This window comes from Pleurotus ostreatus (assembly GCF_014466165.1).
Source record: "Pleurotus ostreatus strain PC9 chromosome Unknown scaffold_3, whole genome shotgun sequence".
NCBI classification, from domain to species: Eukaryota; Fungi; Basidiomycota; class Agaricomycetes; order Agaricales; family Pleurotaceae; genus Pleurotus; species Pleurotus ostreatus.
The window spans coordinates 3,186,351-3,208,961 of record NW_023503158.1 but is presented as its reverse complement, the minus strand read 5'-3'; the positions used below and the strand labels follow the sequence as shown (position 1 = coordinate 3,208,961).

The window sequence follows — 22,611 nt, the reverse complement described above, 5'->3', positions numbered from 1 at the left end:
TCGAAGAGATCTGGCTCACTGAGTATCCGGTACGGGGATAGGTCGATCATTCAACAACGAACATGTCACGTCCGTTTGTTTTACTCGTTTGCGTTATTTTAGAATTAGATTACTTTCTTGTCCGCGTTTCATGATGCACGCCTGCATCGCGGGATCTATTGCGTGCAGACACATGGGGCCAGATTGCACGCTCAGATCATCGACGCCCTATAAAACCCAGCCTCCGCAGACATGCCAGCCACTGTCAGCCCGCCCCTCAGGCCTCCCGTCCCGTGCCAGTCCAGACGTCTGACGCGCTAGCAGAGACTCAACGAACGAGCACGGTCAGCCGCAGCCGCCCCATCTCTTCTCTCTACCACCACCACTCGGCGATTCGCAATGTCCGACTCGCCCTCCCGTATGCACTTCACCGCCTCGCCCTCGCCCTCGCCCTCTCCTGCTCCCTCTCCTGCTCCCTCCGATAATCATGAGCACGCACAGGAGGACAGGGCCCACCCCCACTCCCACCCCCACTCCCACTCCCTCCCCCTCCCCCTCCCCTCCTCGCACCTCCCCGCCCGCGTGAACCCCACCCACGCACAGACCCTCCCCGCAAAGCTCTCCTACCCAATGGCCGCAAACGCGCCCCAGCGCCTCGTCCCCGCGCCCGATTTCCCCACCTACTACCCCCCGCCCCCCGCAGACCACCCGCCCCTCCCCCCGCACGCGCACGCAGACAACTCCCGGAAATGCCCCTTCGCGGCCAAGCACGAGTTCTGCCCGCCCCAGGAGGGCGACGTCCGCAGCCCGTGCCCCGCGCTCAACACCATGGCGAACCACGGCTACATGTGAGTCCTTTCCCTTTCCCGATCATCTATCACCCCCTATCTCGATCGGAGGCTGACGTACGCTCTTCTTCCTCCCCCTTTGTTTGTGGTGTGTGTGTGTGTGTGTGAATGTGAATGCAGCAACCGCTCAGGCAAGAACCTCACCGCCGCCGCGCTCACCTCCGCGCTGCAGAAATGCTACAACCTCTCCCTCCCGCTCGCCATCGTCCTCTCCTACGGCGGCTTCATCCTCCTGCACCGCTACAACTTCCTCCGCGGCATCGACCTCCGCGAGGTCGGCAAGCACGGCTTCGTCGAGCACGACGCGAGCCTCGTGCACCGCGACACGGTCCTCGGCGACGAGCACGAGCATGAGCACGAGCACGATGACGACGACCAACACCAACACCAGCAGCACCAACACCAGAACCACCCGCGCTCGCCCATAAAACGGCTCACGGCCTCGCTCTCCCTCCCCGCCCTCCCCGCCCTCCCCCGCCCCCTAAAAAAAGCGAAAAAGCCCGTATACTACGCGCCCGTCGAGATCGTCCCGCAGTGGGTCGACGCGCTCCTCGAGGACGCGCACATGCTGCTCCACGACGGCGAGTGGGCGTTCAAGGTCATGGCCGCGGACCAGCAGCTCGGCCATCAGCTCGGGCGCGAGGGCGAGGGCGGGCGCGGGGTCGAGGTTGAGGAAGGAAAGGAGAAGGAGGAGGTGGGAAAGGTTGAGGAAGGAAAGGAGGAGGAGGAGGAAGGGGGAAAGGAGAAGGAGAAGGAGGGCAGGAAGCTCGGCGCAGTGCCCGCGCCGCTCAACCTCAACGGGCGCGCCTACGCGAACACCAACACCAACACCAACACCAACGGCACACCCACCCCGCCCTCCGCGCCCGTCGTCGAGCCCTCGCCCTCCGGCGACGCCTACGACGTCATCTTGGGCTCCTCTTCCTTCTCCCCCCACTCCTCCTCCTCTCCCTCCCCGCACACGCACTGCCACGCACAGACGCACACGCACGGGCACAGCAGGGCCCCCACCTCCGCCTCGGGCGCCACCACCGCCTCCTCCCTCTCCTCCTCCGCACACTCCGCGCTCGGCTCCGCGTTCCTGCCCATGTCCGCGGGATCAGTCGGGTCAGTAGGTACGGCGCAGACGACGCCCGCGCAGACGCCGCAGACGAGCCGCTTCAGCACCGTCGACGCGCACGGGCTCGGGAAGACCCTGCTCGTGGATCTGGCGGGGCTGCCGGGTCTGGGGGCGTTGGACGCGCAGGCGGAGGTGGTCGCGTCGCCGACGACGATGACGATGACGGCCCCCCAAACGCTCCCAAACACACTCCCAAACACACTCCCCAACTTACCCAACTTACCCACACTCCCTAACACACTCCCTAACCTACCCACACTCCCCAACCTACCCACCCCACTCACCGCGCCCCGCCCCGAATGCAGCCCGCACCGCACGCTCCTCACCGCCGCCTCCGTCTCGCTCTCGCGCATCCGGCGCGAGGCGCACTCGCTCGCGCACGCCCAGGCGCGGGCGCGGGCACAGGGAGGGGCGGACGGGCAGCAGGGGATCGACGCGGTGCATGCGGAGATTGCGCGCGGGGAGATGGCGATTGTGCTGGGGATGTGGGAGGTGGAGGATTGGCCGGCGGGGCTGGCGGGTGGGGGTGCGGAGGGAGGGATGGGTGTGCAGAATGGGGAGGGTGCGGAGAATGGGGAGTTTCCGGGTGAAGGACGTGTTGTTGGCGAGGATAAGGATACGGATAAGGAGAAGAGGAATAAGCGGGGCTCGCTGTTCAAGCGCTTCTCGGCGTCGTCGTCTTTCTCCTCCATAACGCATTCGAAATCATTCCCCTCCTTCTCCTCCTCTCACCCCTCCACCTCCTCTTCCTCCCCTCCCCCTCGCACCACCACCTCCTCCACCTCCCCCTCCCCTCCTCACAGCACCTCCTCCACCACCAGCCCCTCGACGACGACGACACCGATCAAGGGCGTGCCGGCGGAGTGGTTCCGGGAGTGGATCATGTACGAGCGGCTGCCGGGCGGGTGGCGCCCGATGCGCACGCAGGGGCTGCTGGACACGATGCGCCGGAGCCGGGAGGTGAAGCGCGGGATGGAGCGGTTGAGGAGGGAGTTTGGGGAGAGGGAGAGGGAACGCAAGGAGGGGGAGGGGGAGGGGGTGAACTTGAAGGGGGAGGGTGTGGAGGGGGAACGCAAGGAGAAGAGGGAGAGGCTGAGGGAGGAGTTTTGATTGGATTGGCCGCGCTTGTTCAAGTCTGAAGATCTCGAGTCTGTTACCCTGTTACGTCGTTCCGCCTTTCTGCCTTTCTGCCCTTCCTCGTCATCGAACCCGCCCATGGCCCATCTCGCACACGCGTTGATTGTTAAGCGTGCCTTCTCCCTCATCCTTGAATATGAATACGAATACGAAGAAATACTTGGTACTTGGCTCTTAGCTATCCGCATCGTCGCATCGCATTGCATGTATATATCCATATCCCATATCTCACATCCCGTATCCCCATGTCCATAGCCATAGCCATATCCATAGCCACATCCATAGTCATCGGTGTCGTCTGTTGTCTTGTAACCATACAACTATAATCATGACGCATAATGTGTCTTAATGATAATGATAATGAATTGAATTTCGATACAACTTTAAGAGCACGAACATGAGATGATGGAACGATGAGATCTGAGATGGGATACTGGTATTTGATATTTGATATTTGAGGAGAATTCAGGAGTTGCGAACGTACGATATACGGGTTGAACGTTGAACACGCACGCACCCGGAGCACGAAACACAAATACTCCTACTCCTACTCCTACTCCTACAATAATTGTACAAACGCTACGTCCTGGCTTACTCTACTCTACGTCCTGGATCCTGGATCTTGGTTCAAGCTTCCAAAATTTCAAGATCGGGAAGAACTACATGTATACATGTATACATGTATGCTTCCGTGTGCAGTACCAGTGCTACCGTCTCCTGTGCTGGTGCTAGTGCACGATACCCGATCCTCGATCTGCTTCCATTTGCTTCCGCCATTTGCTTCCGCCTTATCTGCTTCCACACCCTACATACATACATACATACACCTACATCGTTGCTTCCGTTCCAGTGACCGCGGGAAAGGGAAAGGGCGCAGCGCTTTGATTCCGTCGATCGTTGATGTTGATCACCATTTCTTGACTCCTAAATTCAGCACAACTCCTGATACTCGCGTAGATATAGAGAACCCCCAACCACCAACTCCTGATAGATAAGGATAAGTATAAAGAAGAACTCCCAAGTCCCAAGTCCCAAGTCCTGCGCACGCCGCACGCCGCACATCCAGGAACGGGTTGATACCGCGACCGGTGGTGGACGGTGAGCAGTTCAGCAATTCAGCAGTTGAGAACGGTGATCACTGATGCGCGATGTGTGATGAGTGATTCGGATGGGGGTGGTGTACGGGCACCAGTATAAGGGAATGGGTAGCGGTCCTGAGTTACGCATAATTGACGCACGTTCTACTACCTGCGAGAAAAGCAAATAAAGAAACGAACAAACAAACGCAATAGCGAAGCGGTGATGAATGATTGGCGATGGACGTCGGACTGGTAAGCACTGGGTAGAAGCACTGGGTACTGGGTACTGTGTAGCGGATAGGTAGAAGGTACCGACCGACGACTCTACCATATGATACCATATGATACCGTATGGCGCGAGAAGTGAGGCCTTGAAGCTTGAGGCCTTGAGGCCCTGAGGGACGGCGGGACAAGGCGATAGTTAAATCGGGATATACGGTACGTATAAGGTTCGACTGGGCAGTGGTTTCGGATGTTGTTGAGTGGTGGAGTGGTTGAGCGGTTGAGTGGTTGGATGTGGGATATGATGCATAATGAAAGGTCTAGGCATTTGAGATGATAGATGGTAGACCTGAGGCCTGAGGAACAAGGGGCACTGAGTACTGAGGCCTGAGGGTTTAGGTAGCTTACCTCAGTGCCTTAGTGTATGCGGGATACCATCGCTGAGGCAACACAACAGTGTGTAGATGTAAACTTTGTACTAGCAACTAATATATATATATATATACTTATATGTGGTGGAAGTCCGTCGCTACGAGAAACGCGATCGTTCGGGCGGTTTCGGCGCGTATGCTTGATATCGAGATTCGATTTGGGTGATGCGCGGAGGGGATGAGATGGAGTGTGCGTGTAACCCTAAGGTGGTAGTGGGCCGGGCAGTGGCAGAGGGTCGTGTGTGGGTGTCCAAGGAGTCAAGGACTATCAAAGTGTAATCGTAATTTACTTCCGACGAGAGGCCTCGCTCCTAGCCCCTAGCCCCTGAATATTTTGGTTCGTTCATTACGTTCGCAGAGTCCGAAATCGGCAAGCCTGAGGGTGGCTGACGAGGCAAATGATTAGAGTAAGAGAGATCGAAGGAAGATACCCCACAGAAACGGAGGCTGATATATATATATATATGATATACGCCCATTTCGGGTGGTGGTTGCGCCCGCGCCTCCGAAAAGCACGCTGAGAGTTGGGAGAGAGCTGAGAGATGTCTCTGCCTCACTTTCTCGTGGTAGTTTGAGTCTCTAGCAACACAGCGAGCCGAGGATAAATATTAAATATTAAATCGGCAATAGTATGCTCTCTACTGATCAGATTCAGATTCCAAGCCGGCAGAAGTCGAGTGAAACACACTCACCAGGTCAGAGGTCCCTGTAGTCATTCCACGGCATTGCAACATCTGTTGGATTTCAGCAATCTTGGCGGTACAGGGGTATGGGGATACACGTGACTACTGTAATTAGTGTCGCGCTCATGTATCATTTTCTTTATGCGTTTGCTGGAGTCCCAGCCAAACGCAATACATAGCTGCTTGCTCACTCTGAATTCGCGCGACCTCGCCAGCTTATCTCAACAACATCACTTCCATTTGTGGGACAACGATCCCATGAGGACGCGTCCTGAGTAAAACGCCAGCGCTTAAAACTCAATGTTCCGCGTCCGCGTCTGCGTCCAACCTCAAATCGCTCAGACTCCAACTTAGTAACACGACTCATGAATCATCCGAACACCCGCCAAGTTGATGGATACTGAGTACTGAGTACTGAGTACTGAGTACTGAGCGCTGAGCGCTGAACCAGAGGGGGAACACCCCACCGAACTCATTGTCGAAATCGTTGCGATCATCGCAGAGGAGGAGGAGGAGAGCGACTCAGTCTTGAGAAACGAAACCCACTTGTAACTAGATCTTGCTGTTGCCCCCCCCCAGTATCTCACACACCACACACTCATTTGCCGTCCGCGCATATCCACACACACTGTCTACCTCAAAGTCGTCGACGTCATCTCGTATATAGGCTGGTTTCGAGCTTGCACCTCACGTAGGCCTACGATTCATACATCGCCTCATCGGAGTGGTCGGTTGGGCTAGAACTATTTAGCATGTCTTTTATATCCGGGCCGATCACAGTGTCTTCCTCACCCGACCCGACCGGCAAGCAACTACGACGTACAAGACCGTAAAATCGTGGTCTTCGAATAGGAAGCTCTCCCCTCCTTCTGATCGACCGAAAATGTGAGTGGGCCGATTATGTATTGTGATACATATACAGTCGACTCTGTCATAACCCATGACCGTCATAACCCATACTCTGCCGAAACCCATACATTTTCCCATCCACCAAGTTGGTTCGCAGGGAAATCCCATATCTCTGCGATACCTGATAACCCATACTTTTGGGGGATGTCAAAACCCATATGTATATGTTATTTTTGTCTTATATTTAATTAAATTTGTTGTAAGCAGTTGAATTATGAAACTAAAAACCATTATTTTTTCACTTTTGAGCCCACACTCTACATGATTGAGCTCCCTGTACTTAAAAGGGGGCTAGAAATCCTCCAACATGCCACTAGGAATCGGAAAGAGGAACTTCAAACTCGCATTCAGCAAAAGAAGCCTATTACGGAGGTCATGGCCGCGTCGGTTCTTCGTGGATATATTAGTGACCTCGATTCTCCGCTTTTCCGTAGATTGGAGGACTCCCTCGCGTCGTTCGGCATACAGACTCGATACAAGGTTTCTCGCACCATGAAAGCAACAAAGATTTCCGACCACTTTGCTAGCATTTGACATTTTCATGGCTTTCCTCTCTAACTATAGTAGACTTTAGTCTTGCTTTAATCTTTCCTTGTCGTATATATTATAGTTACAGCCGTAGTCCTGTAAATAAATCCACCGACTAATTCGACGGCGATTTTTCTTAGACGCCCAAATAGGCGCTTTGAGTTAACCCATACTCTCTCAAAACCCATAGCCCAGCACGTCCACCGAGGGTCATGGGTTATGACAGAGTCGACTGTAGTGGCCTGCAAGCAAGCTTACTGGCCGGCTTGCAGAAGACCAACCGATACGCTCGGAATCGGAATCGGCAGAAGCAATTGCGGGGTCTCATCGCCGTCCGCGACCTTCTCCAGAGCCGTATAGCACCACGTCCAGCGCCTTGCTCTCTCTCCTCGAAGAAACGTATGTCTCGCGACGTGCTGAATCCTTCGAGGCGCTGTCTGCGCGACATGATCTAATGTTCATTGAGACCATCCACCAAGACGCGAAGACCTCTCGTTTGGTCTGGACACTGCTTGCTCAATTGCGAGAATCGTGCCAGTGATCTTTAAATGTGCGCCGGATATGCTGTGATTACTGTCAGTCGCTCCGCCCTCCCCGATGATCATGACGGCAATGAACTCCCAGCTCGGACCGCTGATCCACTACGACCTTGGTCACCGGCAGAACCACACTCGACGGCGACCCCAGAATGCTTAAATACCAGCCCACCATCCGTTGCTCAATCCACACATCGCACCCTCCTCCGAGCCACCACAACCCAGCTCAGAATCAGAATCCTGTTGAGATGTACGCAACCCAACTCCTCTCCGCCCTCTTCATCGCCACCTCCCTGCTCGTCGTCCCGGGCGCGCACGCCTCCGGGGACTTCTCCGCGACCTGCTCCGGGTTCTTCGTGCGCGACAACCACTTCCTGCAGGCCAACTGCGGCGACGGCGTCGGGGGCTTCAAGGACACGACCCTCGATCTCAACCGCTGCATCGCGAAATCGGGCAACAGCCTCGTGTGTTCGCGCAAGTGCGTCAAATACGTCGGCATTCCCTTTTCTTTTGCTGATTTTTTTTTTGGTTTTTTTTTTGTGTAGCGGCGGGTATGCGAGCTCGTGCTCGGGGTGTGGGATCCGCACGGGCGCGTTTATGACATGCGGGTGAGCATCGCGATTCGATTGGGCCTGGGGATGCAGACCTTCTGATATCTGATACGCTCGTAGGTGCAGCGGAGTGGCTCTCATCGCAGACCTCGGTTAGTACTTCTTCTCTTCTCTTCTCTGCTCGTTGTTGCTTGGGAGTTACTAATCATAATCGCTAGACGACTGTGTTGCGAACCTCGGCGGAAACTTGGCCTGTGTGGCGTAAACAAGTGATACCTATTCACAGACGCGAGAACAATCCAGCCGCTTTTTCCAATCCAACCTCCTGTGCACACTATTGCGCCTCTGTATGTTGACATAGATGTATCAAGCTTCTAGAATTCGAAGATGCAGACACTGAAAATTCGAGTTAGAGCGCCTTGCCTTAGTGAAGGAGCGCCGCATGCACCTCGACTCTGACCGGTGTATCATCGCCGTATCTCGTTGCAGGCATTCTACCATACACCAAGCAGGAGGTATCACTATCACTGCTCGGTACAGCAACTTCGGGGCGCGCCGATGACTGAATAGTACCCAGACTTGAGGTCTGGTGGACCGCAGTACAACCATACACTGGTTTCAGCGCGTGTCGTACGATACCGATACCAATAGACGAGGGGAGAAGAGGAGGTGAATACGGATGGCGCGTGGAGGGCTTATACGCCTGGCGCAGCGTAGGTCTGCGTCTGGCGTGGGCGATTTGAATGCCAGAGCTACTGGTTAGCGTCGCGTCTCACCGGCGTACCCAACGCAACACGCAACGCCATTCTTCGTATGGTGCCATATACATCGTCGAAATATCCGCGGTTAATCTTCGAGCGCGAGACTTCCGGCCGGCGGCGTGGCCTGCTCGAGATAGAGGCATGGGCGCTCGCATGCACAAATGCACAAATGCACAAACGCACAAATGATCGGGACGCCACGCGCGAGGTCTCAGATCTCAAATTTCGCAACTTTGAAACTTTGCATTGAGATCGAGCCCCAGGTGGGACGAAGTCGGGAGGCTTTCATTGATCGTTGGGGAGCTGCGTCGTCAGGTGGGGCTCCGTAACGCGTCCCCCCAGCTAAGCCACATAACCGTCGAAGCCCGGTGTTCGAGCGCTGGTACGTTGGCATGTTTGCATATTTGTGTGCTCGGAGAGCGGAGAGCGGAGACGCCGCGATATGGTGTCCATTGTCCTGATGTTTGGATCGAAGTCTATGCCCGAGCAGAATGTGGTGTATTTACTCTGGCCAACGAGGCGGTTGCGAAGTGACAGTGTAACACAGGTTAACAAATGCAGATTCCCTTTGCCTGCGGTGTGAATTTCAAGTGTGAGCCGCATTCGATATATGGGGTGAAATTCTGGGAGGTCGTACATAAAACGGTGTCCGTCGACGGATAAACAAGACGACATGTGAATCCGGGCGTACTTGATTAGCACATGTTTATAGAACAGGCGGCGCGGAGAGGCGGGATCCTGAGTCGGATTGTAGAACTCTTGGTAGACGGGGAGGTCGGCAGAGAACCATTCGGGCTACATAGACGAAGAGTCGAAAGAAATCTTGGGATTCCGAGGTGAGTGCTGAGAGGTGAGGCTTCGAGCCAAGACGGGAGACGGTCATTTGGAGATATGGAGATACCAATATCATACGGAGGGTGGAATTCGACGAGCAGGGCCGAATGAGGCGGGATTTTGAAGAGGGATTTGAATAAGCTGACTTATGAGCGCGTGCGTGGAACGATGGCTATGTATGTGGGTGAGAGCTATGGAGGTGGGTAGCGTACCGTTAGTGTGCCTAAAAGCGGTTCGAGCGTCGGACCTTGAGATTATGTTGGATTTGGTGCAGTCGGAGACAGATTCAATGGGAGACAGATTGAACTAGAGTTACAATGATGATATGGCCTGCTTCCCAACGAGACGAGACAAGATTCGAGGGAACGTCCGGAGGAGAGTAAGGAATCCAGGGTGAGCGGTGACCCGTCAACTTGTTTGCGGTGCATGCAGGAACGAGACTATGAGCTAGAGCGTAGCGTGAGCTTGGACCAGGATCAATGGTCCGCAGGATCAATGGTCCGCAGGATCATCACGTCACATGAATATTCATGGGCTCTGCAACAGTTGCAACTGCGGTTTGATGTTGGTTCGTTGTCGTAGCACAAGAACGCATCGAAAGCCTTCCCGTACAAATAGTTCGCGTCCCAAGGCCTCATATAGACACGTCAGCGTGTGGTCTGTTCGGGTTACCCCCTTCGCATTTCGAAATCCGACGCAGAAGTAACTCCTAGGCGCCAGGCCTCAAAAGACTAGATGTCCTTGTTGACGAGGAGCAGGAACGGAGAGTCGCCGTGGGGGAGAGGTGCGTGATACCGCTATATAACCCCTTCCTATTGACGCCAAAGCTAGATCTATGAGCCATGAGCGCGTCGCATCCCCCAAGATACTGAGCAGCATCGCCTACAGATCAATTTGCTTCGCAACGCTTCAAAGCGCATCCATACTTATGTCCCAGCTTGAGGGGATCCCGGAAGTCTTGCTTCGGTATCATCTACTGTGAGCGGGCCCTGTGGCTTTGAATTTGGCGTTCCAGTAGGTCCTCTGGAGCCGGAAGGTCTGTCTCGTCGCTAGTCGGAGATGGTGGAGAGAAAGAGAAGCCCGGCGCTTATTCACTTGTTCTGCCACCGCCCCGCCCGCCTCTGGGAGTGTATCTCATTTACGACTCTTCGCCATCCTCTCAAGTTGCGATCCGTGGTAAGGGCAACGTCTAGGCGACTCAGGTGAGTTTCGACAATATGATTCTTCCCCGAGCTTACGGTCTACCCCAGTGACATACAGCAGCTACTTCCGTGCAATTATGTAGACGACTCGCGGACAATATCCCCAGAACTGTGATACAGAGTGGTGTACGACACGACGAAGAACACAAGGTCTTTCTCGCCACAAATCGCTTCACCATCTCCTCGCAGTATCACCACGTCGCAGATGATTCACGGTTACGTTCATGACTAGGCGAGCGAGAAATAATTCAATTTTCAAGAGATACAAGGACACGACTGGTAGACTACGCGATCCCAATCCGGTGCGACGGCGTCCAGGGTACCGAAAAGAAAAGAAAGTATATCAGCATCCGCCGGTGGAAGAAGGAGAAGTACTCACCGGGGAGGCTAGCTCCCCCTGCTGCCCACTTTCGACAAGGGCGTCATCCTCCCCGCTCCCGCGCCAACGACTCGTCCAGGATGAGAACTCAAGAGGTGAGGCGTGTGCGTGAATGCTGAAATGGGATTGTCGAATCGTAGTTCGGTGGCCAGCCCTCCGTGAAATCGTCGCGACCGACCTCATTGAGCACTGGTCACCAGGCTACGATGTATCGCTGAGGCGATGGAAGGGGCAGGGGGAGATGAAAGTGGAAGTGGAAGGGAAGGAAGCAGATGGAGAGTCGACAAAGCGGAATCGGGGATTTATATACCATCCCGCCGCGTTCTATTATTAACGCTTTTGTTTTCAACAATTTAGAAAGTCTACCCAGCCACCCCTCACGTGGGCGCGTATCATCCTCCAAGCTCGACGCGTCTTTGCGCTCCTACTAGGCGTTTGGCGAGATGCGAGCATAGCGGGGATGGTATTTTCTGTTCCCTTCAAGGCGAGCTCAACCTCTCCACTAGCGGGTTCGTGGTTCGTGTACTTCCAGCGCCGCGTCGCCCGCCCCTCTGTTTGTTCACTCGCCTGCGCAGACGCAGCGTCCCCGCTATCTTACCACGAACATCTATGGCATCGTAAGACAACGGTGGCAGAGTGCTTTCTTTCTAGCTACAAGGCGAGGCTAATCCTTCCAAAGGCGGTTTCGCAAACTAAAAGTCCCGCATGGGGATTGGTACGTACGTTTGACCTCGTTATCGTACAAGGCTACTTCATATATACCGTGAACAAAATTTACACCCCCCGCTATTTACAACCTGAACGGTTGGCAATAGGCCAGCCAACCGTGAAAAGTGTGTTGAGTAACTCTTCTCAGAAAGTATTCGACATGCATGCACCCCTGCTACTCAGAGGTCCAAGCCCATGTCCCTTCCCTGATCTTCGCGAGTCGGCGACACTGAGGCGAAAGCAGCGACGAGTATACTGATTGAACATGTAGTATGCCGAGACTCGACAGCTTGGGGAACTCAGAGCGAACCCCTTCCGAGCAGAGTTCAGTTGTCACAATGAGCCGTTCGAGCGAATCAGTTTGATGCAGAGACAGGATGTCGTCTTCAAAGCCCTTGTCTCGCATGGAGGCGAGATTGGCGAGACCATCGTCACCGACAATGTCATGATCAACTAGTACAATTTCGAGTTGCTTGATCTTGGAAGGGATGCACAGTTTATGAATCATACGCTGAACAAGCCGATTGACGGGGTAACACCAGATAGCAACATTGTCGACGCGGAGTAGTTTGTCATTAGGTAGTGATTTGCTAGAGCAGACTGGAACTGTTTCTTGAGCCCCATTCTTTGAACAGAGGTGTAGCGACTCACTTGATACTCCCTGAATAAGCAAAGTCTCCAGCGAAGCAGGGACGCAAGCGAAGATTGACTTATCGCAATCATCCAGACTCAAAGTTGTCAAATTCGGCATCTGGATCGTGGTTGGAAAGAAGGGGAGATTTCGGCACCGATAGAGAAAGAGCTGTTCAAGTGCGAGCATGCTTCCTGGGGGCGGAACGTTGCAGGACGCGGTGTTTCGACGAAAGGACATGTCTCGGAGCGTCAAATGGCGGAGCGTTCCTGCTGCTACCCGTAGAAGTCTCAGTAGCTCGCTTCGAGGGTGGCTATTTCCACGAATGTAGAGTGTAGTGATTGAGGATTGAACGGAAGCCAAAGGGATGGCAAGATGACTATCGAGGCAACAATGCAGAACCTTCAACCTGGGGAGCACGAGAAAAAAAGCTTCCAGTCGCTTCTGGTCGATTTCCAGCTGCAAGTCTTCGTCAAATTGGGATCCTGGTGCTGCGATCGACCTCCCAATGAGTACCTCATGGACATACTGGCGGATGTGGGGAGCGTTGGAGACCAGTAAACGAAAGCCGCGTTGAAACGTCTTCCCATCTGGTAGACAGAGGTGGTGGAAAAGGAAAGGCAGCGTCAGGTCGCGCCAGATCTTGGATGCTAATGAGCAATTGCTCAGGGAAACGAGGTCGTAATCTAATTCTTGGAGAACCAAGGAAACGATTTCTGGGGGAAGCATGGGGCCAACCGCGTTCTAGGTCCCGACGTGAGCTTCGTTGGATCTCGAGTAAATTGTCTACTGACTTGGATCTCAGATTGTTCCATCTTCACTGGAAGGCGTGATGGTATCAGTCAAAGAGGTGGCAGTAAGCCACGCGCCACGCCCTCCCATGTTCTCACGCTTGTTTCATTTGGTTTCAACGACAACACATATTTCAGCCATTTGAAGGTATCTTGCAACTAATATTTGTGCGCGGTCTACATATATACTGTTTGCAAAGCCTAGCCTCTTCTTCCCTATTCCCCTTGTCTTAGGTCGATATGATACGACTGCGCTCCCCATCCATTTGTATGAGGGCTTTATCCACGACGGGCTATCGCGGGTATATGGCCGAAGGTTGGTTCAATCGGACATCCAGTATACCAAGGAGTATCAGCTCGCGAAACTTGTCGCCTATCGTGTCTTCCACGTGTCTCTCCCAAACGTTCCTATCCTTCATCTTAAGCGTGAAGGTAACCCTGCGAAGGGATCCATTTTCGTGGAGGTCCAATATGTCAGCCTCGAAGTCGTCATTGGCTGCGAAGTCATCCAGATGGAAATGCCAGTATTCGTTCTCGGAAATCAATATTTCAAGATGCTGAAGCTTGGATGGGATGGCAAGTTTGCGGACGAGAGGCATGATGCTGCTCAACCACGACCACGTAAAGTTCCAGTTAATGGAGAGTTTTTCTACGCTGAACGGCCTGCACGAAACGAGGGGTTGGTCTGCCCTAGATCAGTCCAAGATGTATTATTCGTCGCATCGTAGAGTGGCGTACCTAGATCCCAGTCCACCGCCAATGTGACCAACGAATCGGGGAATTCCTCGCGAGATCTGCTGCACCACTCCGCGCAATACAGCACGTCCAAGTTCGGCATTTCGATCTTGGGGTAGAGTGGGAGTCTTCTGGAACAATTAAAGAGGGCAAGCTCCTTCAGCGCGCTCATGGTGACGACGCTGACACGCAACATATCCCGGTTAGCTGGCGGATGTAGAAAGAAAACGGTCTTGAACGATAAGGAGCGGATCGTAGTGGCGCATGATTCGAAGAAGGATAGCAGTTCCGAAGCAGTAGCGTCCCACTCCCTGACGCGAAGGGACGTGACTGGCATGCCTGGAAGGAAGGAGAGGACGTCCGCTAGAGGCGATGCGCCACAGTGTATGACTGCGAGGTTGGGAAAGCCACGGAAGAAAGCTTTGTAGTCGATATCGAGGACGAATGGTCTGTTCTTGGGGCCTGCACGGATGCCGTAAAGGAGTACAAGTTCTTTGATGTGCGGGCGGATATAGGGAGCATTTTGCATCAGTGTCATGCACGCGATAAGTTTACCGCGGTTTGGAATGGAGAGCCTACGGAAAAGAAAGGGTAGACAGAGTGCGCGCCAGGAACTACATGTCAATGAACAGCTCTTAAGAGCAGTCCATTCGCGCCGTACGTCTTTCAGAATCTGTGAAACAAGTTCTACAGGAAGTCGGTCCATGATGTCTTATGTGGAAGACAAGGTTGACGCCTGGCTGAGGTATTTGACTGACCTTGCTCTTTGTTATCGATCAAAGGTAATATTTCAAGGCCCGACGATTAGGAGGCAGACGCGGAGACTGAAGGCAGCAGAAACATTTCTGCGGCAGCAAGCCTGAGAATAGCTGAAATATTACACTCTCAGTGTACAACGTGAACTTGATTAGACATGACGGACTCTATCGACCGAGTTCAGATAGCTTCAACACGCAAAAGATGGATCACGCTTACTCGAGGCCCCATCTAACGCCGAGGTTGTTGGAGTTGGAGAAGCAGATACTCCCAGTGAACCCCTTGTTCGTGATACAGTCCTTATACGATGGCAGCACAATCCCAGCCTGATAAGTATGTTATCAGGAGAGATGGATGAAGGGTCTATGCCGTATGATACGTGCCATGAGGTAGTCGCAGAACGCAACGTCGGGTCCGCCAGCCGGATTTAAGTTCATCAATCCCACTGCGCATGTGCCTAAGGAATATACCCGCTCGAACTCGGGGTGAACGACGAAGTTCGGACCTGTCAATAGCAGCATGAACAAAGTTGAGCGTTATCTTCCGTTGTTCGGACTCTGAAGCAGCGAGGAAAGACGACTTACAAAGGGGGCTATTGGGGAAATTGCATGGATAAGTATGGGTGACTTCGCTGAGTGCAAGCTCGTCCAGGACCGCTTTGAGCGTTTGGCAGTCGCCGAGCGAAGGGGGATTCGATGAGGGGCTGAGATCATTCGAGCAGAAGCCTAGGTATGGAGCACCGTCGTATATTTCACTCAATGACTGGGGCTTTAGTAAACAGTTCTCCCACCATTGCCACCGCATCCGACTTCGCAGCCGTTTCCAACTGCCCGCTTCGTGAGGGCCGTTTGCGGTTTGGATGTCCCGTTTCTGGCATCGGTTGCGGGGAATATGGAAAGGCGTGCAATGGAAACGGGAACCGTCGAAATCGTAATCGAGCGACCGCCGACCACCATGACCTGGATAAGTGGCGCAGAATGCTCCGTAGCGGCTATGGATGTTGTCAGTTAAGCTTTGACCTTGGAGCTCGGACTTACCTTCGACGGCGGCGCTAAGAACATCTGAGCTTGCGAGAATGCTAAGGGCAGTGGACACGATAGCAAGCAGTCGCATGTTGACGGAAGACGAAGTAAGTTGTGCTGAGTGGTCGTAGACTTTATAGCGAAAAGCAGAGGGGAATCGTACTTTGGTGTAAGAGCGATGATGAGGCGATAACGTCAACTAGCCTATCGCCCCCATCTTTCGAAGCCCTTCGTCAAGCACAAGGCGATACTGGAGGGCCTGCAAGGCCGGCGTGTATCAGCGTGTATCTTGCCATCAAGGACGCACCGAGCTTCTCTACTTTCGATGGATTCGAAGCAGACTTAAGGGCTCTTGGCTTATCTTCTCTCGATATCCTCCCTTCTCTTCTCCTGCCTTGGAACCGCATTCGGTCTCCAGGCCAGACCGCAACATATGCTGTGGGCACGTCTAATACACCGAGAATCGCGGGGGCTGAACAATGTAGACATCCATCGACGCGGTTCTCAGCATTGGTAGCGGTTAACAGACCAAGAAAGAGGTGTCCAGTAACCATTTTCGAAGGCATGCCGTGCTCTGTATGCATATATCCCTAGCACCAGGGGAACCCGTGGATGAATACTCATGTTTTTGTACAGAATGCCGGATTTGACGCGTACCCATCATAATCAGCATGCGAAGTATGTACGAGTTCATTCTGCCACGTACTATATTGTCCAAGAATGATTCATTCAGCTTCCTGTCGATGAACAAGGCGTTGTCAGGTCTGTGCTGGTAGGTTTCAGAGGAAAATAGCCCTTGGTTTCGAGTATGATATTTATAAATTATAAGTGTTTTTTCGAAACCATAAAACTAGCCACCAGGCTACATAGGCTAGGCTGCTAGGGCCTTTCACGATTGTCGTTGAGATGGTGAGGAAGGAACCAGTGGGCGCCTATTCATTGAACATCCTACCGTCGGTCGGACTTCGAAGTTCGAACTTGCGGGGTGTCTCCATCTTCTGCTTCTTACCACCAACTCTTGCAGAACATCAGAGAGAGAATGGGAAATCGCCTTCCTGGGGACATTGTACTCTGCCTCTTCAAGGCATTGTCCAGAAAAAAAGCTTCATTGCAGAGCTGTTCACTTGTATGTCGCTCTTGGCGAACCCTCTCCCTCCCGTTTCTGTTCCGGAAGCTCTACATCAAAACCCGCAGTCAACTACTGGAATGCATGGAGTTGATGCGAAGTGCCCCGCACATCCGACCCCTTATACTGTACATCGCCTTCTGTAACTACATCCAGAATCTAAGGTCTGCCCGAGGCATAGAGTCAATTGTTATCGACGACGCCGATTTTACCGCATTCATCCACAGTTTTACCCACCTCGAAGCGATATTCTGCACTGGATCCACCTTTGTGAATATCCCCCTCGTACTCCCAGGCTCCTCCGTCACGACGCTCGACTTAGTGGCGCGCGATATCCAAGCACAGGAGCTGTCGTCCACTTTCGAGGCAGCCGCTCCCATGATTCGTTGCTTGACGTTGGACACCGTGAGAGTTCGTAACCCACCGAATGCGGTGGAAATGTCGCGTCTACCAACAATTACTATGGTGGCACTGAAGGAGCTCGCCTTGATGGGATATGAAGAAAGACTTCCGTTTTATTCCAACATCCGGATGCCGAACTTGGAAATACTATACTGCGCAATTTGGCTCAACATATTTCGAGAATATCTCCCAGATTCATTGAAAACGCTGGCGATCGGTTGGGACTTGGGTACGTCGCTAAATATCTCACCATCAAATATTCACTCGTGGACTTACATATGCTCATAACTATAATGGGAACAGACGGAGGAGACCAGGTTTGCAGGCCGTTCGACACTGAGAACTTCTACTTGCGCTGGCATGTTAGTTGGGAAACATTGGACCAGGTATTGTACCTAATACCTAAACTCACGATCCCCCGCAACATCCAACATATCGAAATCGTCTCCGAGACCACCAGCGACAAGCCCCCGTTCGACATGGACGATCTAGAGAGCGTCGACAAATTCGAGTCATTCATCCTCGATCTTCACCAAAACGGCTCCTTGCAGAAGGTTACTTTTACATTCGAGCCCAGCTACATGGACATACGATGCGGAGATGGGTTAGCAGACAGGTTTACTAAGTTGAATCCCCTGGGGCTAGTGGACGTTCGGGTGGATCTGCCATCTGTCCTGTATAACCTACGCTGAACAACCAAGGACACGCCGCGCATTGGCGCACGTACGTATATAGCAGAGTCTTATCCAATCAACTGTATTTGTAAGGGACTAACTTGTGGTAGCAGGAGGCCCGTCCTTTAGGCCTTAGGCCTTCACAATGACCGGTGCATGAGGTGAGGACAGTACTGCCCGGGCCGCGTTGATGAGCCCAAAATACCCCTCGGTAGTTGATGTACGCGTGGTATTTCAAACTGACGTGTTCTTCCAAAGCGCGTTCTGCCGCTCTAAACTTGACGGCGAACTGGATAGACCAAAATACCTGCGCTGTATTCGGGGACCACGCTTCTGCGCTCCAAAATAGCGACGAGCTATCATTACCTGTCTGTACCTTCAGAACTTCGGCTAGAGACCTGCAAAAGGGATTACACTTACCCAAGAGTCGCTCGTCCTGGCACTGGGTAGGCGCATGAGTCAAGACATTCCGAAATGATGGTTTGGACGAAAGGACCGGTGGGCTGTCCGATGGTCGTTACCGACCAACTCGCTGGCAGATTCGCGGAACAACAATCCATTTACAAGAAGCCTATTTGTATTAATACTGCAACATACCTAGTCTTGGCGGCCCGGAACTCGCATTCAATGAAGTCCGAATGATCCTCGACCTTCTGTTGTACAGACGTGGAGATATATGGCGCAATGTCGTGAGTACAACACGGCGTATTAATGATGGCACCAGAGCCCCATGAGCACTCATAACTGTCATCGTGGCGGGCCGCCGGGAAGTGGTCTTCGATGAAACGACGCTCAATGCCTCTCGTGGCCGCAGTGCATCCTTGTACGCCGAGGGTGGGTGTATCGCGCCATGTTGCGTGTAAAGCACATCGAATTGCTGATAGCACCGATGTTACTGGTATCAGGGAGTGAGTACTCTGTCAGATCTTCCTGCCTTTACTTACCCTGAGCACACGATACGCTTGTAATCTTAGTGTGTTTTCAGGATCGCAGCATCTACAACTACAACAAGTCAATAGCCCAGTGCTCAGTACCCAGCAGTCCACCAAACCTCCAACCAAAATACCTTAACGAAGATCCACGCTCGTCCAAGCTGGTAGATCTCCCAGGGCCTCGGTCTCTCCGTTGGCCTATTTCCCCGCGAATACAAGAAAGAAGTTAAGAAGCACGGGGACGTACCAAAAGCATCTGTAACGCCATGATGGTATATTTGAGCGTTATGTCGCGTTTGACGGCGAGTCGTTACTTCTTCGAATGATGAACGTCACCCGCAGGTGAGATGATACACTCCCTCCTAGGCCCGCACGGTCCTCGCGGTCCGTTGGCGTGCATCGTAGAGGGTTGGGCGTCGTGTATTGCTAGACTTGAACCGAAGGTAATCCGATGCGTAGAGGGTTGGAGATGCGTATAAAAGCAGGGCTTGGAGACGAGGTTGAAGCAGAAAAACAAACAGTTGTTTCTCTACCTCAGCAACAGTCTCCAGTTTGAATCATGAAGTGGTTCGTCTCCGCCATCGCTTTCCTCGCCGTCCAGGTCGTCTCTGTACGTGGTTCTCTCGGTGGCAAATGGACGCGTATTGATATACACGTTCCGAACACATAGGCCTCTCCTTTGGAGAAAAGGGCTGGTGTTAACGACGTTGCAAATGTCGGTTACGCTACTCTTAACGGAGGGTAAGGGGTTCTCTCCAAACGTTGAGGACCTAACTTATCTTTTCGCAGAACTTCTGGTGGATCCGGTGGTCCGACTACCGTTGTGACGTCCCTCGCTGCTTTGACTTCCGCTGTTACTGGCGACGCGAAGAAGATTGTCATCATTTCAGGTATATTTTTGCTTGAGAGCTGAAGAAACTCGCCGTGCTAACGATCGACGCGCATAGGCACCATCACCGGAAACGCCGTCGTCAAAGTCGGATCCAACACATCTGTCCTTGGTAGGAACGCTGGTAAGTCTCCTTCACGCTCCTTGATATACGTGAGTTGAGAGAACTTTGGCGCCAGTGCTCAACGGTGTTGGTCTTCGTGTCATCAATGTCAACAATGTCATTATCCGCAACATCAAGATTTCCAAGGTCTTGGCTTCGGCTGGTGACGCTATCGGTATTCAGGCCGCTCATCAAGTTTGGATTGACCATCTCGACTTATCCAGCGACCGTGACCACGACAAGGACTTGTAAGTTCGTTGAAAAACACAGTGAAAAAGAGAACTGACCGCGTTTGCGCTCGCGCAGCTATGACGGCCTTCTCGATATCACCCACGGAGCCACCGGCGTCACCGTCACTAACACCAAGTTGCACGACCACTGGAAGGCTTCCTTGGTCGGCCACTCCGACAGCAACGGTTCTGAGGATGTCGCTATCACCGTCACCTACGCCAACAACGTCTTCTCTACCTTGAACTCCAGGTGAGTAATCCACGAATCAATTGCACCATTTCCTTTAGCCCATGAAGCTAAATGCGGACGCATAGGACCCCTTCCTTCCGCTTCGGGCACGGTCACATCTTCAACAACGTCTTTGACAACAACAACGACGGAATCAACACCCGTGACGGCGCTCAACTTCTCGTCGAGAACAATGTCTGGACAGGTAAGCTCCCCAAACCCCCATCTAAACGACGTGACGCTCACCTGTTCGTGTAGGCACGAAAAAGCCCCTCTACGCAACCGACGAAGGTTTCGCCGTCGCACGCGGAAACGACTTCGGAGGTGCCTCCAACACCGCGCCTGGGGGCTCCTTCACCTCCGCCCCCTACTCCTACTCGCTCGTTGCCGCAGGCAGCGTCAGGTCCGCTACATCCTCAGCTGGGGCCACCCTTTCTTTCTAAGTTAGCGCAAATGGCAATTGTTACCGAGTGGAATAGAAGGAGGGTTTTCTCGAAAGATGTACATCTTCTTTCCTACCATGACTGCAATATAACTGTGTGTATGTTCGGACAGTTTGAGGGCCTAAAGTCTAGATGGGATGAAGTCATATTCACTTGAACATGCACTAGCATATTGCGAAGCTCCGACAGATTGGTAGGAATTCACGGTGAAAAACTCCAAAGCGTAATCCAACCCATAGATAAGGACAAGTGTCCGAGATTGGGGCATTCGATGAAGTTCTTGGATTTGAGCGTCGGCAGTGAAACATCGAGCGAAGCTAAGACTCAAAGGGCTTTCAACCCGACGACAATGCCAGCCTGGACACGATCCCCACGCCGGGTGGTCCCAGTGTCATCGACAGATGTGAGATCCCTCCATCAAGGTGCAGCTCCCGTAAATTCTTCAGCCGGCCAAAACACTCATGAAAATCGGAGGTAGCGAATATATTCGCTGAGTTGGGAAGCTTCGAAGTGCAGGAAAGCGAGCGTTAGAGTTGTCGGGGTGGATACGTCTACCCTACTGAGTATATACCTCCAGCAGGTGGTGTTCCATTCGCGGGACACCAGAGAGAGGCAGTAGCGAGAGCCCCATATACCTCACGTCGAGTAAGTTCGCCGACCCCAGGTTTCGGTGGATGGCCGTTATTTTTCCGGCGCAACGATTTAGCGATAATAGTAGTGATCTCGATGATGAGTTCAGGGAGTTGCTTTGGGTGGTTGTGAGAACTTCGAGAATTCCGTTCAGTTGAGGACATTTGAGAGTTGGTTGTAGGTTAAGCGCCTGACGAACTTTGGCATCCACGAAGGGACCGACACAAGTCACCGCGTCGACGCGTCAAAGGTTGAAGCCAATCTGCTTTCTGGCCACTGCGTGCATACAATTAGACTTGTAGAGTAGTGTGTGTTCTCATGTAGCGAGCAGAATTATTTGAAAAGCGTTTAATATAAAGATTAGGCGAAAATAGTGTCACTGAGTATGAACGGTTGTAACCTGCTTATAAAGAGATAAAGAGAATGGTGAAGGAATGTGGCGCAAGTGGCTATGCGGGATGGGAGGTGATATGCAATGTATTCTATGGTGGTGGGGAGGAAGGGAAGGAGCGTGGAGTTGAAGCTGGATGGGTGATCGATGGATATCGTAAAAGATCCTACAAATATATGGGGGGTGAGTAATATCGTATACTGATACATAGCATATGCATACATCGTGAGGAGACTTGTAACATGATTAGGAATGATTCATACATCTGAAGGAAGAGAAGCGAGAGTCCCGGAAGGATAGAAAACGACGTGAATGAGAGTGTACTTGCCCCATGTCTATGCGGCGAAAGAGAGATATGAGTAGGAGAGGAGCATCAGAATAAGATAAGGAGCGTGGGGTATCGCGTTGGTGGACGGCATGTTATGCAGACGTCGAGGGAGGGGTGAGGTGAGGAATAGGGAGAAGCGGGGTGGGGATTGGGATTGTGTGTGAAGTGAAGGTCAGGAGAGGAGAGGCGGAATATGGGTTATGGAACGATGATCATACGGAACCAAAACGATACAAAAACATGAGACGTACAGGAGAAGACCGGGGAGAAGAGTGAGGAGATAAGGCGGGGAACGGAAATGGAAATGGCGTATACAGGGAAGGAAGGGAAAGAAACGGATACAAGCCCATTGGAAGAGAACCTTGAAGGGGAGGGGAGGCCAGCAATTCTAT

The 22,611-nt window shown here is 52.8% G+C and overlaps 6 protein-coding genes across 6 annotated transcripts; 4 read left to right on the top strand and 2 right to left on the bottom strand.

The window, feature by feature from the left end:
• Positions 1–378: 378 nt before the first annotated feature.
• On the top strand, positions 379–3,057 carry PC9H_005701 (uncharacterized protein; the record flags this gene model as incomplete). Its single annotated transcript, XM_036775261.1, has 5 exons — positions 379–827; positions 948–1,155; positions 1,327–1,521; positions 2,371–2,621; positions 2,769–3,057. 5 exons carry the CDS (start codon positions 379–381, stop codon positions 3,055–3,057), a joined length of 1,392 nt encoding a protein of 463 aa, XP_036633763.1.
• Positions 3,058–7,624: 4,567 nt separating this feature from the next.
• Positions 7,625–8,288, top strand: PC9H_005700 (uncharacterized protein; the record flags this gene model as incomplete). The annotated part of the gene is made up of 4 exons (XM_036775260.1): positions 7,625–7,950; positions 8,018–8,080; positions 8,144–8,175; positions 8,242–8,288. The coding sequence occupies 4 exons, from the start codon at positions 7,625–7,627 to the stop codon at positions 8,286–8,288; spliced, it is 468 nt and encodes a 155-aa protein (XP_036633762.1).
• A 3,794-nt stretch (positions 8,289–12,082) lies between these two features.
• Positions 12,083–14,602, bottom strand: PC9H_005699 (uncharacterized protein; the record flags this gene model as incomplete). The annotated part of the gene is made up of 5 exons (XM_036775259.1): positions 12,083–12,507; positions 12,559–13,282; positions 13,333–13,358; positions 13,673–14,014; positions 14,068–14,602. 5 exons carry the CDS (start codon positions 14,600–14,602, stop codon positions 12,083–12,085), a joined length of 2,052 nt encoding a protein of 683 aa, XP_036633761.1.
• A 988-nt stretch (positions 14,603–15,590) lies between these two features.
• On the bottom strand, positions 15,591–16,396 carry PC9H_005698 (uncharacterized protein; the record flags this gene model as incomplete). Its single annotated transcript, XM_036775258.1, has 3 exons — positions 15,591–15,811; positions 15,858–15,974; positions 16,150–16,396. The coding sequence occupies 3 exons, from the start codon at positions 16,394–16,396 to the stop codon at positions 15,591–15,593; spliced, it is 585 nt and encodes a 194-aa protein (XP_036633760.1).
• Positions 16,397–17,052: 656 nt separating this feature from the next.
• On the top strand, positions 17,053–18,062 carry PC9H_005697 (uncharacterized protein; the record flags this gene model as incomplete). Its single annotated transcript, XM_036775257.1, has 2 exons — positions 17,053–17,599; positions 17,674–18,062. 2 exons carry the CDS (start codon positions 17,053–17,055, stop codon positions 18,060–18,062), a joined length of 936 nt encoding a protein of 311 aa, XP_036633759.1.
• A 1,473-nt stretch (positions 18,063–19,535) lies between these two features.
• PC9H_005696 (uncharacterized protein) lies at positions 19,536–20,870 on the top strand (the record flags this gene model as incomplete). Its single annotated transcript, XM_036775256.1, has 8 exons — positions 19,536–19,586; positions 19,647–19,717; positions 19,766–19,866; positions 19,924–19,989; positions 20,045–20,216; positions 20,275–20,448; positions 20,514–20,632; positions 20,686–20,870. 8 exons carry the CDS (start codon positions 19,536–19,538, stop codon positions 20,868–20,870), a joined length of 939 nt encoding a protein of 312 aa, XP_036633758.1.
• Between the last annotated feature and the right edge of the window lie 1,741 nt (positions 20,871–22,611).